This window comes from Pseudophryne corroboree, chromosome 3 (assembly GCF_028390025.1).
Source record: "Pseudophryne corroboree isolate aPseCor3 chromosome 3, aPseCor3.hap2, whole genome shotgun sequence".
Taxonomy (NCBI): Eukaryota; Metazoa; Chordata; class Amphibia; order Anura; family Myobatrachidae; genus Pseudophryne; species Pseudophryne corroboree.
The window spans coordinates 62,545,904-62,559,877 of record NC_086446.1 but is presented as its reverse complement, the minus strand read 5'-3'; the positions used below and the strand labels follow the sequence as shown (position 1 = coordinate 62,559,877).

The 13,974-nt window shown below is 47.9% G+C and overlaps 1 protein-coding gene across 1 annotated transcript in view; it reads right to left on the bottom strand.

Moving 5' to 3' along the window:
* LOC135057163 (NACHT, LRR and PYD domains-containing protein 12-like) overlaps positions 1 to 13,974 on the bottom strand; it is a 152,832-nt gene that overhangs the window by 62,862 nt on the left and 75,996 nt on the right. The window contains exon 7 of the mRNA XM_063963062.1: positions 12,329 to 12,499. Within this exon, the coding sequence (XP_063819132.1) occupies positions 12,329 to 12,499 (171 nt within the window). The remainder of the gene's footprint in view (positions 1 to 12,328; positions 12,500 to 13,974) is intronic.

Sequence of the window (13,974 nt, the reverse complement as noted above, 5' to 3'; positions counted from 1 at the left end):
GACTGAAAACAAATAGCCTTATTTACACTAAGCTTTGAGATTCTATGAAGAGGGCTTACACCTTTGTTTATGAATAGGTCCAGGTTTCTCTCCAGAATAATGAGTGCTGAGATGTCATTGTCTCAACTGAAAGAGGTGACCGTGGGGTAAACAAAGCCCAGAGACAGAGTTTGTTTGGAAGATCCAAACAATAGGTTTCCACAATACAACCAGAGAGGAATTTAGAATACTAAAAAGTCCTAGCCAGCGCCCACTTCTTGAACTAACCAATGATCCCAGATGCAGTACATGTCCCACCCCCTAACCAATGGAAAGAGGGCACAACAGTATCTATTGTAGTATGTCTTGAGCTAGTACATAAATATAGTTTGCAATAGGCTTGGGGACACAAGACATTACTCTCCACAAGGTTATCATCATTGACTAACCAGGAGCTGGTAACCAGATTGCGCCTGCGAATCATTCCCCAGTGTGTAAGTACTCTCTGTAACCAACTTATTCTCTGTTTGTATTTGCCATACTATCTCCCTCTCTCTGTTATTGTTAAACTGTTGTATATTGTATATGTGTAGTTATTATGTTTAGATATTGATGTTAGCCTGTAGTGTATGAACTGTTAACTGTTTTCCTTTTTTTTACATAGCTAGATATTGTTAGTAAAGGTGTTGGAACCTTAGCAAGGTATTGTGTGTTTATTACATTGCTGAGAGTATTCAGAGCGTCTCAATCGCTCAAGAGGCTTTCATACAATAGAGGTTAATTAGCATTGCATTGTGCTCACATTACAAAACCAAGGTTTACAGTATAGGCTCAGCCTTTCATTGTGTTGCATACAAGGTTTACTGAGTGTCATCCCGTGAGCATCTGCGCCGCTCGTGTTCCCCTCGTGGTCACGAGCGTCCGCTACGCTGGTAGCGTAGCATTACGGTAGTCGGCCGCCTATAGCGTGCTCGACGTAAAGCGTTAAGCTGTGAGCGAGCGTGCCGCATGTGCGTCTCGACCACGGCTAAGCATCTGCTACGCTAATTGCATACCCTTACGGTACCCCATACGCCAATTGCGTACTGAGTCTCTTACCCACATATAGTGAATGTTATAAAATAAATATTTAGCTTTATCACTCCTAGATGGGCCAGGTGTTTGTGCCGCACACTTGTATCACTTAGCAAAGTCATCCAGCTACCTTGGTGCACCTCTTTTTTTCTTTGCATGATGTGCTGTTTGGAGCCTAGTTTTTAAGAGTGCCATCTTGTCTGACACTGGAGTGCCACTCCTAGATGGGCCAGGTGTTTGTGCCGCACACTTGTGTCGCTTAGCTTAGTTATCCAGCAACCTCGGTGCACTTCTTTTTTTCTGTTCAGAATAGACTGGAAATGAATGTTATTGAGGTTAATAATACCGTAGGATTAAAATTACCCCCAAATTCTGTGATTTTAGCTGTTTTTGTGTTTGTGTTTTTTTTTAAATCATCCAGATCCAAAACCAAAACATGAAAGGGTGGTTTTGGCAAAACCAATCAAGATCCAAAACATGAACTGGGATACAGATCCAAAACCAAAACACAAAACACGAAAAGTAAATTTCTAGTTCCCAAGTGTTTTGCAGCTCGGCATACACATGCGAGCGCACACTTGCACTGTGAATTTACACTCTCCCGCTTGGGCGGCTACTATATGATCACAGGACAGCAAAGTTAGCAGCCCAGCGATCAGGTCTCCCTCATTGTTCAGAAAAAGAAAGCCACCCGCCAGTGGTGCAAGTATGTGGGTACCGTCCGCACACACTTTGTACCCTGTGATCCACCTTACTACTGCTTCCCAACTTGCAAGGGATGCAGAGAGGCGGGAGTGTAATGACAATATTACATCATAGCCACACTCCCTGCCCTGCAGTGAACAGATAGGAAAGAAGTGGGGCAGGATGTTGAAAGACACAGATCAAAGGGAGATGCAGGCTGAAAGACTCAGAATGAAGGGGGGAGGCTGAGAGACAAGGGAGGTGAAGGCTGAAAGACACCGAGTGAAGGGGGGGGGGGGGGGTGCAGGCTGAGAGACATAGTGAAGGATGGTAGGATGAGAGGCACAGAGTGAAGAGGGTAGGCTGAGAGACACAGAGCGAAGGATGGGATGCACAGAGTAAATGGGAGGGGAGCCTGAGAGGCACAGAGTGAAGGGGCAGGCTTAGAGACACATAGTGAAGTCTGAGAGGCACAGAGTAAATGGGAGGGCAGGCTGAGAGGCACAAAGTGAAGGGGAGGGTAGGCTGAGAGACACAGAGTGAAGGATGGGAGACTGAGAGGCACAGAGTGAAGGGGCAGGCTTAGAGACACATAGTGAAGTCTGAGAAAAACAGAGTAAATGGGAGGGCAGGCTGAGAGGCACAAAGTGAAGGGGAGGGTAGGCTGAGAGACACAGAGTGAAGGATGGGAGCCTGAGAGGCACAGAGTGAAGGGGCAGGCTTAGAGACACATAGTGAAGTCTGAGATGCACAGAGTAAATGGGAGGGCAGGCTGAGAGGCACAAAGTGAAGGGAAGGGTAGGCTGAGAGACACAGAGTGAAAGATGCGAGCCTGAGAGGCACAGAGTGAAGGGGCAGGCTTAGAGACACATAGTGAAGTCTGAGAGGCACAGAGTAAATGGGAGGGCAGGCTGAGAGGCACAAAGTGAAGGGGAGGGTAGGCTGAGAGACACAGAGTGAAGGATGGGAGCCTGAGAGGCACAGAGTGAAGGGGCAGGCTTAGAGACACATAGTGAAGTCTGAGAGGCACAGAGTAAATGGGAGGGGAGGCTGAGAGGCACAAAGTGAAAGGGAGGGTAGGCTGAGAGACACAGAGTGAAGGATGGGAGCCTGAGAGGCACAGAGTGAAGGGGCAGGCTTAGAGACACATAGTGAAGTCTGAGAGGCACAGAGTAAATGGGAGGGCAGGCTGAGAGGCACAAAGTGAAGGGGAGGGTAGGCTGAGAGACACAGAGTGAAGGATGGGAGCCTGAGAGGCACAGAGTGAAGGGGCAGGCTTAGAGACACATATTGAAGTCTGAGAGGCACAGAGTAAATAGGAGGGCAGGCTGAGAGGCACAAAGTGAAGGGGAGGGTAGGCTGAGAGACACAGAGTGAAGGATGGGATGCACAGAGTGAAGGGGTGAAGCCAGAGGCGTCACTCACCTCTGTGACACCCGGTGCGGCAGCGAGGATAAAGGGGGTGGGGCTTCACGGGAATGGGCGTGGCTTAAATATAGGGGCGGGGCTTCGCGGGCGGAACCCGTTTTTAGACCATTGCAGGCACGCAAAGGGTGCGGGGCTTTGCAGAGAAACGTGGCTTCGCGTCCTGACACCCGTTTTTTTTTTTCACTGGGGGGTGTGGGAGGTGAGGGCTGACTCCCGGGAGGTGCTGTCCCTGCAGTGCCGGCTCCTACACAGTGACAGGAGCCGAGTGCTGCACATAATATAACAGTGTCTGTCACTCTGCAGGAGCCGGCATTTTGGTGTCACCCCTCGGCGGGTGACACCTGGGAGCGGGCCGCACCCCCCGCACCCCCCTTGTGACGCCACTGGGTGAAGCTGAGAGGCACAGAGTGAAGGGGTGATGCTGAGAGGCACAGAGTGAAGGGGGAGGCTTAGAGGCACAGTGTGAAGGGTGGGAGGCTGTGAGACAGAGTGAAAGGTGGGTGGCTGAGACTAGAGGCACAGAGGGAAGGCTGGGATGCAAAAGGCACAGAAAGGGCTGAGAGGCACAGAGTGAAGGGGTGAGACTGAGAGGCAAAGAGTGAAAGGTGGCAGGCTGAGGCAAAGAGTGAATGGGGAGGATGAGAGGCACAGAGTGAAGGAGGGGAAGGCTGAGAGGCAAAAAGTGAAGGGGGCAGGCTGAGAGACACAGATTGAAAGGTGGGAGGCCGAGTGGCACAGTGAAGGGGAAAGGCTGAGAAACTCAAAGTGAGGGGGATGGTGAGTGATGCAGATGGGAGATGATGGTATGGCAGATAGACACAGGCGGCTTATGATGGTTTGGATGAGAGACAACGCAGGTGGGAGGTGATGGTGTGGCTGAGAGATGACAAAGGGAGGAGATGACAGTGTGGCTGAGAGATGCAGGGAGTGGATGATGGTATGTATGGCTGAGAGATGCAGAGGGATGAAGGTGACACGAGTCGGGTTGCACCTCGGTCGTATGATGATGACATTGGTTATATTCCTTCAGAAACAGGTATCTTCCGGACTATGTGATATCCTACAGGAAAGATACATTTCTTCAGAGGATTCCCGTTGTAAGAAACCACCATATATGTAATGTGCATATGGATTGGAAAGGAATGCCAATAGTCGGAGCTAGACATGCCTAGTAGGTGATGTTAGACACACCCCTCTGATGGTGCACTCCCTAATAAAATTGGTAATAACAATATACAGAGACTCTAAATCCAATCACAAAGCAGCAGAGTGACAATATAATAAACAGAAAATATAGTAATACTCAAAGGAGGGCGGACTTTACTGTAGAGATGAGCGGGTTCGGTTTCTCTGAATCCGAACCCGCCAGAACTTCATGTTTTTTTTCACGGGTCCGAGCGACTCGGATCTTCCCGCCTTGCTCGGTTAACCCGAGCGCGCCCGAACGTCATCATGACGCTGTCGGATTCTCGCGAGGCTCGGATTCTATCGCGAGACTCGGATTCTATATAAGGAGCCGCGCGTCGCCGCCATTTTCACACGTGCATTGAGATTGATAGGGAGAGGACGTGGCTGGCGTCCTCTCCGTTTAGAATTAGAATAGATTAGAGAGACACTTGATTTACTAATTTTGGGGAGCATTAGGAGTACTCAGTAGTGTACAGTGCAGAGTTTTGCTGATAGTGACCAGTGACCACCACTTTTATTTATAATCCGTTCTCTGCCTGAAAAAAGCGATACACAGCACACAGTGACTCAGTCACATACCATATCTGTGTGCACTGCTCAGGCTCAGGCCAGTGTGCTGCATCATCTATTATCTATATATAATATTATATATATCTGTCTGACTGCTCAGCTCACACAGCTTATAATTGTGGGGGAGACTGGGGAGCACTACTGCAGTGCCAGTTATAGGTTATAGCAGGAGCCAGGAGTACATAATATAATCCGTTCTCTGCCTGAAAAAAGCGATACACAGCACACAGTGACTCAGTCACATACCATATCTGTGTGCACTGCTCAGGCTCAGGCCAGTGTGCTGCATCATCTATTATCTATATATAAATAATATTATATATATCTGTCTGACTGCTCAGCTCACACAGCTTATAATTGTGGGGGAGACTGGGGAGCACTACTGCAGTGCCAGTTATAGGTTATAGCAGGAGCCAGGAGTACATAATATATTATATAGTGAGTGACCACCAGACACACAGTGCAGTTTATTTAATATATCCGTTCTCTGCCTGAAAAAAGCGATACACACAGTGACTCAGTCAGTCACATACCATATCTGTGTGCACTGCTCAGGCTCAGGCCAGTGTGCTGCATCATCTATATATATTATATATCTGTCTGACTGCTCAGCTCACACAGCTTATAATTGTGGGGGAGACTGGGGAGCACTACTGCAGTGCCAGTTATAGGTTATAGTAGGAGCCAGGAGTACATAATATTATATTAAAATTAAACAGTGCACACTTTTGCTGCAGGAGTGCCACTGCCAGTGTGACTAGTGACCAGTGACCTGACCACCAGTATATAATATTAGTAGTATACTATCTCTTTATCAACCAGTCTATATTAGCAGCAGACACAGTACAGTGCGGTAGTTCACGGCTGTGGCTACCTCTGTGTCGGCACTCGGCAGCCCGTCCATAATTGTATATACCAGTGACCTAACCGTGGTTTTTTTTTCTTTCTTTATACATACATACTAGTTACGAGTATACTATCTCTTTATCAACCAGTCTATATATTAGCAGCAGACACAGTACAGTGCGGTAGTTCACGGCTGTGGCTACCTCTGTGTCGGCACTCGGCAGCCCGTCCATAATTGTATATACCACCTAACCGTGGTTTTTTTTTCTTTCTTTATACATACATACTAGTTACGAGTATACTATCTCTTTATCAACCAGTCTATATATTAGCAGCAGACACAGTACAGTGCGGTAGTTCACGGCTGTGGCTACCTCTGTGTCGGCATTCGGCAGCCCGTCCATAATTGTATATACCACCTAACCGTGGTTTTTTTTTCTTTCTTTATACATACATACTAGTTACGAGTATACTATCTCTTTATCAACCAGTCTATATATTAGCAGCAGACACAGTACAGTGCGGTAGTTCACGGCTGTGGCTACCTCTGTGTCGGCACTCGGCAGCCCGTCCATAATTGTATATACCACCTAACCGTGGTTTTTTTTTCTTTCTTTATACATACATACTAGTTACGAGTATACTATCTCTTTATCAACCAGTCTATATATTAGCAGCAGACACAGTACAGTGCGGTAGTTCACGGCTGTAGCTACCTCTGTGTCGGCACTCGGCAGCCCGTCCATAATTGTATACTAGTATCCAATCCATCCATCTCCATTGTTTACCTGAGGTGCCTTTTAGTTGTGCCTATTAAAATATGGAGAACAAAAATGTTGAGGTTCCAAAATTAGGGAAAGATCAAGATCCACTTCCACCTCGTGCTGAAGCTGCTGCCACTAGTCATGGCCGAGACGATGAAATGCCAGCAACGTCGTCTGCCAAGGCCGATGCCCAATGGCATAGTACAGAGCATGTCAAAACCAAAACACCAAATATCAGTAAAAAAAGGACTCCAAAACCTAAAATAAAATTGTCGGAGGAGAAGCGTAAACTTGCCAATATGCCATTTACCACACGGAGTGGCAAGGAACGGCTGAGGCCCTGGCCTATGTTCATGGCTAGTGGTTCAGCTTCACATGAGGATGGAAGCACTCAGCCTCTCGCTAGAAAACTGAAAAGACTCAAGCTGGCAAAAGCACCGCAAAGAACTGTGCGTTCTTTGAAATCCCAAATCCACAAGGAGAGTCCAATTGTGTCGGTTGCGATGCCTGACCTTCCCAACACTGGACGTGAAGAGCATGCGCCTTCCACCATTTGCACGCCCCCTGCAAGTGCTGGAAGGAGCACCCGCAGTCCAGTTCCTGATAGTCAGATTGAAGATGTCAGTGTTGAAGTACACCAGGATGAGGAGGATATGGGTGTTGCTGGCGCTGGGGAGGAAATTGACCAGGAGGATTCTGATGGTGAGGTGGTTTGTTTAAGTCAGGCACCCGGGGAGACACCTGTTGTCCGTGGGAGGAATATGGCCGTTGACATGCCAGGTGAAAATACCAAAAAAATCAGCTCTTCGGTGTGGAGGTATTTCACCAGAAATGCGGACAACAGGTGTCAAGCCGTGTGTTCCCTTTGTCAAGCTGTAATAAGTAGGGGTAAGGACGTTAACCACCTCGGAACATCCTCCCTTATACGTCACCTGCAGCGCATTCATAATAAGTCAGTGACAAGTTCAAAAACTTTGGGTGACAGCGGAAGCAGTCCACTGACCAGTAAATCCCTTCCTCTTGTAACCAAGCTCACGCAAACCACCCCACCAACTCCCTCAGTGTCAATTTCCTCCTTCCCCAGGAATGCCAATAGTCCTGCAGGCCATGTCACTGGCAATTCTGACGAGTCCTCTCCTGCCTGGGATTCCTCCGATGCATCCTTGCGTGTAACGCCTACTGCTGCTGGCGCTGCTGTTGTTGCCGCTGGGAGTCGATGGTCATCCCAGAGGGGAAGTCGTAAGCCCACTTGTACTACTTCCAGTAAGCAATTGACTGTTCAACAGTCCTTTGCGAGGAAGATGAAATATCACAGCAGTCATCCTACTGCAAAGCGGATAACTGAGTCCTTGACAACTATGTTGGTGTTAGACGTGCGTCCGGTATCCGCCGTTAGTTCACAGGGAACTAGACAATTTATTGAGGCAGTGTGCCCCCGTTACCAAATACCATCTAGGTTCCACTTCTCTAGGCAGGCGATACCGAGAATGTACACGGACGTCAGAAAAAGACTCACCAGTGTCCTAAAAAATGCAGTTGTACCCAATGTCCACTTAACCACGGACATGTGGACAAGTGGAGCAGGGCAGGGTCAGGACTATATGACTGTGACAGCCCACTGGGTAGATGTATGGACTCCCGCCGCAAGAACAGCAGCGGCGGCACCAGTAGCAGCATCTCGCAAACGCCAACTCTTTCCTAGGCAGGCTACGCTTTGTATCACCGCTTTCCAGAATACGCACACAGCTGAAAACCTCTTACGGCAACTGAGGAAGATCATCGCGGAATGGCTTACCCCAATTGGACTCTCCTGTGGATTTGTGGCATCGGACAACGCCAGCAATATTGTGTGTGCATTAAATATGGGCAAATTCCAGCACGTCCCATGTTTTGCACATACCTTGAATTTGGTGGTGCAGAATTTTTTAAAAAACGACAGGGGCGTGCAAGAGATGCTGTCGGTGGCCAGAAAAATTGCGGGACACTTTCGGCGTACAGGCACCACGTACAGAAGACTGGAGCACCACCAAAAACTACTGAACCTGCCCTGCCATCATCTGAAGCAAGAAGTGGTAACGAGGTGGAATTCAACCCTCTATATGCTTCAGAGGTTGGAGGAGCAGCAAAAGGCCATTCAAGCCTATACAATTGAGCACGATATAGTAGGTGGAATGCACCTGTCTCAAGTGCAGTGGAGAATGATTTCAACGTTGTGCAAGGTTCTGATGCCCTTTGAACTTGCCACACGTGAAGTCAGTTCAGACACTGCCAGCCTGAGTCAGGTCATTCTCCTCATCAGGCTTTTGCAGAAGAAGCTGGAGGCATTGAAGAAGGAGCTAAAAGGGAGCGATTCCGCTAGGCATGTGGGACTTGTGGATGCAGCCCTTAATTCGCTTAACAAGGATTCACGGGTGGTCAATCTGTTGAAATCAGAGCACTACATTTTGGCCACCGTGCTCGATCCTAGATTTAAAGCCTACCTTGGATCTCTCTTTCCGGCAGACACAGGTCTGCTGGGGTTGAAAGACCTGCTGGTGACAAAATTGTCAAGTCAAGCGGAACGCGACCTGTCAACATCTCCTCCTTCACATTCTCCCGCAACTGGGGGTGCGAGGAAAAGGCTCAGAATTCCGAGCCCACCCGCTGGCGGTGATGCAGGGCTGTCTGGAGCGACTGCTGATGCTGACATCTGGTCCGGACTGAAGGACCTGACAACGATTACGGACATGTCGTCTACTGTCACTGCATATGATTCTCTCAACATTGATAGAATGGTGGAGGATTATATGAGTGACCGCATCCAAGTAGGCACGTCACACAGTCCGTACTTATACTGGCAGGAAAAAGAGGCAATTTGGAGGCCCTTGCACAAACTGGCTTTATTCTACCTAAGTTGCCCTCCCACAAGTGTGTACTCCGAAAGAGTGTTTAGTGCCGCCGCTCACCTTGTCAGCAATCGGCGTACGAGGTTACATCCAGAAAATGTGGAGAAGATGATGTTCATTAAAATGAATTATAATCAATTCCTCCGCGGAGACATTGACCAGCAGCAATTGCCTCCACAAAGTACACAGGGAGCTGAGATGGTGGATTCCAGTGGGGACGAATTGATAATCTGTGAGGAGGGGGATGTACACGGTGATATATCGGAGGGTGAAGATGAGGTGGACATCTTGCCTCTGTAGAGCCAGTTTGTGCAAGGAGAGATTAATTGCTTCTTTTTTGGGGGGGGTCCAAACCAACCCGTCATATCAGTCACTGTCGTGTGGCAGACCCTGTCACTGAAATGATGGGTTGGTTAAAGTGTGCATGTCCTGTTTTGTTTATACAACATAAGGGTGGGTGGGAGGGCCCAAGGACAATTCCATCTTGCACCTCTTTTTTCTTTTCTTTTTCTTTGCATCATGTGCTGTTTGGGGAGGTTTTTTTGGAAGGGACATCCTGCGTGACACTGCAGTGCCACTCCTAGATGTGCCCGGTGTTTGTGTCGGCCACTAGGGTCGCTAATCTTACTCACACAGCTACCTCATTGTGCCTCTTTTTTTTCTTTGCGTCATGTGCTGTTTGGGGAGGGTTTTTTGGAAGGGCCATCCTGCGTGACACTGCAGTGCCACTCCTAGATGGGCCCGGTGTTTGTGTCGGCCACTAGGGTCGCTAATCTTACTCACACAGCTACCTCATTGCGCCTCTTTTTTTCTTTGCGTCATGTGCTGTTTGGGGAGGGTTTTTTGGAAGGGACATCCTGCGTGACACTGCAGTGCCACTCCTAGATGGGCCCGGTGTTTGTGTCGGCCACTAGGGTCGCTAATCTTACTCACACAGCTACCTCATTGCGCCTCTTTTTTTCTTTGCGTCATGTGCTGTTTGGGGAGGGTTTTTTGGAAGGGACATCCTGCGTGACACTGCAGTGCCACTCCTAGATGGGCCCGGTGTTTGTGTCGGCCACTAGGGTCGCTAATCTTACTCACACAGTCAGCTACCTCATTGCGCCTCTTTTTTTCTTTGCGTCATGTGCTGTTTGGGGAGGGTTTTTTGGAAGGGCCATCCTGCGTGACACTGCAGTGCCACTCCTAGATGGGCCCGGTGTTTGTGTCGGCCACTAGGGTCGCTAATCTTACTCACACAGCTACCTCATTGCGCCTCTTTTTTTCTTTGCGTCATGTGCTGTTTGGGGAGGGTTTTTTGGAAGGGCCATCCTGCGTGACACTGCAGTGCCACTCCTAGATGGGCCCGGTGTTTGTGTCGGCCACTAGGGTCGCTAATCTTACTCACACAGCTACCTCATTGCGCCTCTTTTTTTCTTTGCGTCATGTGCTGTTTGGGGAGGGTTTTTTGGAAGGGACATCCTGCGTGACACTGCAGTGCCACTCCTAGATGGGCCCGGTGTTTGTGTCGGCCACTAGGGTCGCTTATCTTACTCACACAGCGACCTCGGTGCAAATTTTAGGACTAAAAATAATATTGTGAGGTGTGAGGTATTCAGAATAGACTGAAAATGAGTGTAAATTATGGTTTTTGAGGTTAATAATACTTTGGGATCAAAATGACCCCCAAATTCTATGATTTAAGCTGTTTTTTAGTGTTTTTGGAAAAAAACACCCGAATCCAAAACACACCCGAATCCGACAAAAAAAATTCGGTGAGGTTTTGCCAAAACGCGTTCGAACCCAAAACACGGCCGCGGAACCGAACCCAAAACCAAAACACAAAACCCGAAAAATTTCAGGCGCTCATCTCTACTTTACTGGTGTATTTATAATGAGTGCAATGTGTGCTGAGTCTGGGGGAGCCCACACCGCACACGCTGCACCCATTTGTTTTATAATTCTAACACCTCCGGAGTCCTATGCCGACATCAGCAGTGCCGTTAAATCACTGAGAAAATTGCGCATGTGCAGTAGAGAAATCACTGGGAGAATGGCCACTGCGCCATTTTCCCGGAGATCTGAGCATGCGCAGTAGAGTCTGATCCCTCTAGTGCTCAGAATCTCATTACTGTGCTGCTGCCGATAGAGAGGAGGGGGCCCGAACGGAGGAGGCTGAATGCTGGCCTCCTCCTCTCTTAAAGCGCCCCTGGCAGACTTGACAGGATGCCTCTACTATATAACGAAACAGAGTATAAGGTATGTTATATGATGTTTCATAATACTGTACATATAGATGTGTTTTATGTGACCTAGCAGTTAACGTGCTCTGCACTCACCTAAATACACTCCAAGTTGCATTTCACATTAAATTCAGGGTCCGTGTAGGGATTAACAATAAGAAATTAAAGATTGCCTTAATGTATTAAGAAATGAAAGGTAGGGGCTCTGGAACTTGGTAAACTCGGCAAGTAAGCAGCCCCCATAGAAATTATGGGGGCTGCTTTTGTGATTGTAAAGGTTGATCGCAACAATTAGTATCTCAGATTGTGGTCCCTTATACATACATCCCAGGGATAGAGACGTAGCCATGCTTGTCATGGTTACATCTTGCCGCGATCGCGCCTTGTTAGGGGTGACCACGTGTACGTCTGGGGCACATGTGCGTCTTAGATGCGCACTCGCCACATGCTCATGAATGGGAGTGGCAATTGCTGCAGCTCGGTGCGGCTAGGCATGGGTGCGCCTGGCTGTGCGGACAGTGCTCGTTTATATTTGTGTTGGATATTCTACAAATATTTCTTGATTAATGGGCCCCCCAAAATATCAACGTATAGTGTAACTGCTCTGTGATTTGTTCATTTGTGCCCGTACTGTATGTCTTGTAATGAAGGGTCAATTATTCTATATCAATTCCGAGTCCGTTTTTACCTAAGTTCTTCTAAGGTACACGCTGGGTGTCTCAGTCCCTGACACAGAAGTTTTACTCCGTAGTCCCTTAGATTGTTCTCTGACAAGTCCAGTCTGGTCAGAGAGCGGTTTGCAATAAGAACAGAACAGAGATCATTGCAGCTGGACGAGGTCAGACCACAGCCATCAAAACTGATGAGAGATGAGGGATTTGCGTTAGATTGTTATAATTTTATCAGATTCACATTTACATGAAGTCATAACCGAAAGAATAAAACTGTGTAGTAGATCTAATTGTTGATGTACTGTAGAGATGAGCGGGTTCGGATCCTCGGAATCCGACCCCCCCCCGAACTTCACCCTTTTTTACACGGTTCCGAGCAGACTCGGATCCTCCCGCCTTGCTCGGCTAACCCGAGCGCGCCCGAACGTCATCATCCCGCTGTCGGATTCTCGCGAAATTCGGATTCTATATAAAGCCGCGCGTCGCCGGCATTTTTCACTTGTGCATTTGAAATGATAGTGAGAGGATGTGGCTGGCGTCCTCTCACTTTGTTTCAGGGGGCTGCAAAAATATCTTTATTCCGGGGCCAGCAGTATTATAGGAGGAGTACAGTGCAGAGTTTTGCTGACCAGTGACCACCAGTATACGTTGTCTGCCTGAAAAGCGCTCCATATCTGTGCACAGTGTGCTGCATATATCTGTGCTCACACTGCTTTATTGTGGGGACTGGGGACCACCAGTATATTATATAGGAGGAGTACAGTGCAGAGTTTTGCTGACCAGTGACCACCAGTATACGTTGTCTGCCTGAAAAATGCTCCATATCTGTGCACAGTGTGCTGCATATATCTGTGCTCACACTGCTTTATTGTGGGGACTGGGAACCACCAGTATATTTTATATAGGAGGAGTACAGTGCAGAGTTTTGCTGACCAGTGACCACCGTATACGTTGTTGCCTGAAAAACACTCCATATCTGTGCTCAGTGTGCTGCATATATCTGTGCTCACACTGCTTTATTGTGGGGACTGGGGACCACCAGTATATTATATAGGAGGAGTACAGTGCAGAGTTTTGCTGACCAGTGACCACCAGTATACGTTGTCTGCCTGAAAAAAACTCCATATCTGTGCTCAGTGTGCTGCATATATCTGTGCTCACACTGCTTTATTGTGGGGACTGGGGACCACCAGTATATTATATAGGAGGTGTACAGTGCAGAGTTTTGCTGACCAGTGACCACCAGTATACATTGTCTGCCTGAAAAACACTCCATATCTGTGCTCAGTGTGCTGCATATATCTGTGTTCACACTGCTTTATTGTGGGGACTGGTTAACAACAGTATATTATATAGGAGGAGTACAGTGCAGAGTTTTGCTGACCAGTGTCCACCAGTATTATACGTTGATCTATTACTGGCAGATAATTCCACACATTAAAAAATGGAGAACAAAAATGTGGAGGGTAAAATAGGGAAAGATCAAGATCCACTTCCACCTCGTGCTGAAGCTGATGCCACTAGTCATGGCCGAGACGATGAAATGCGATCAATGTCGTCTGCCAAGGCCGATGCACAATGTCATAGTAGAGAGCATGTAAAATCCCCCCCAAAAATAAAGCTCTGTAAAATGACCCAAAAATCTAAATCAAAATCGTCTGAG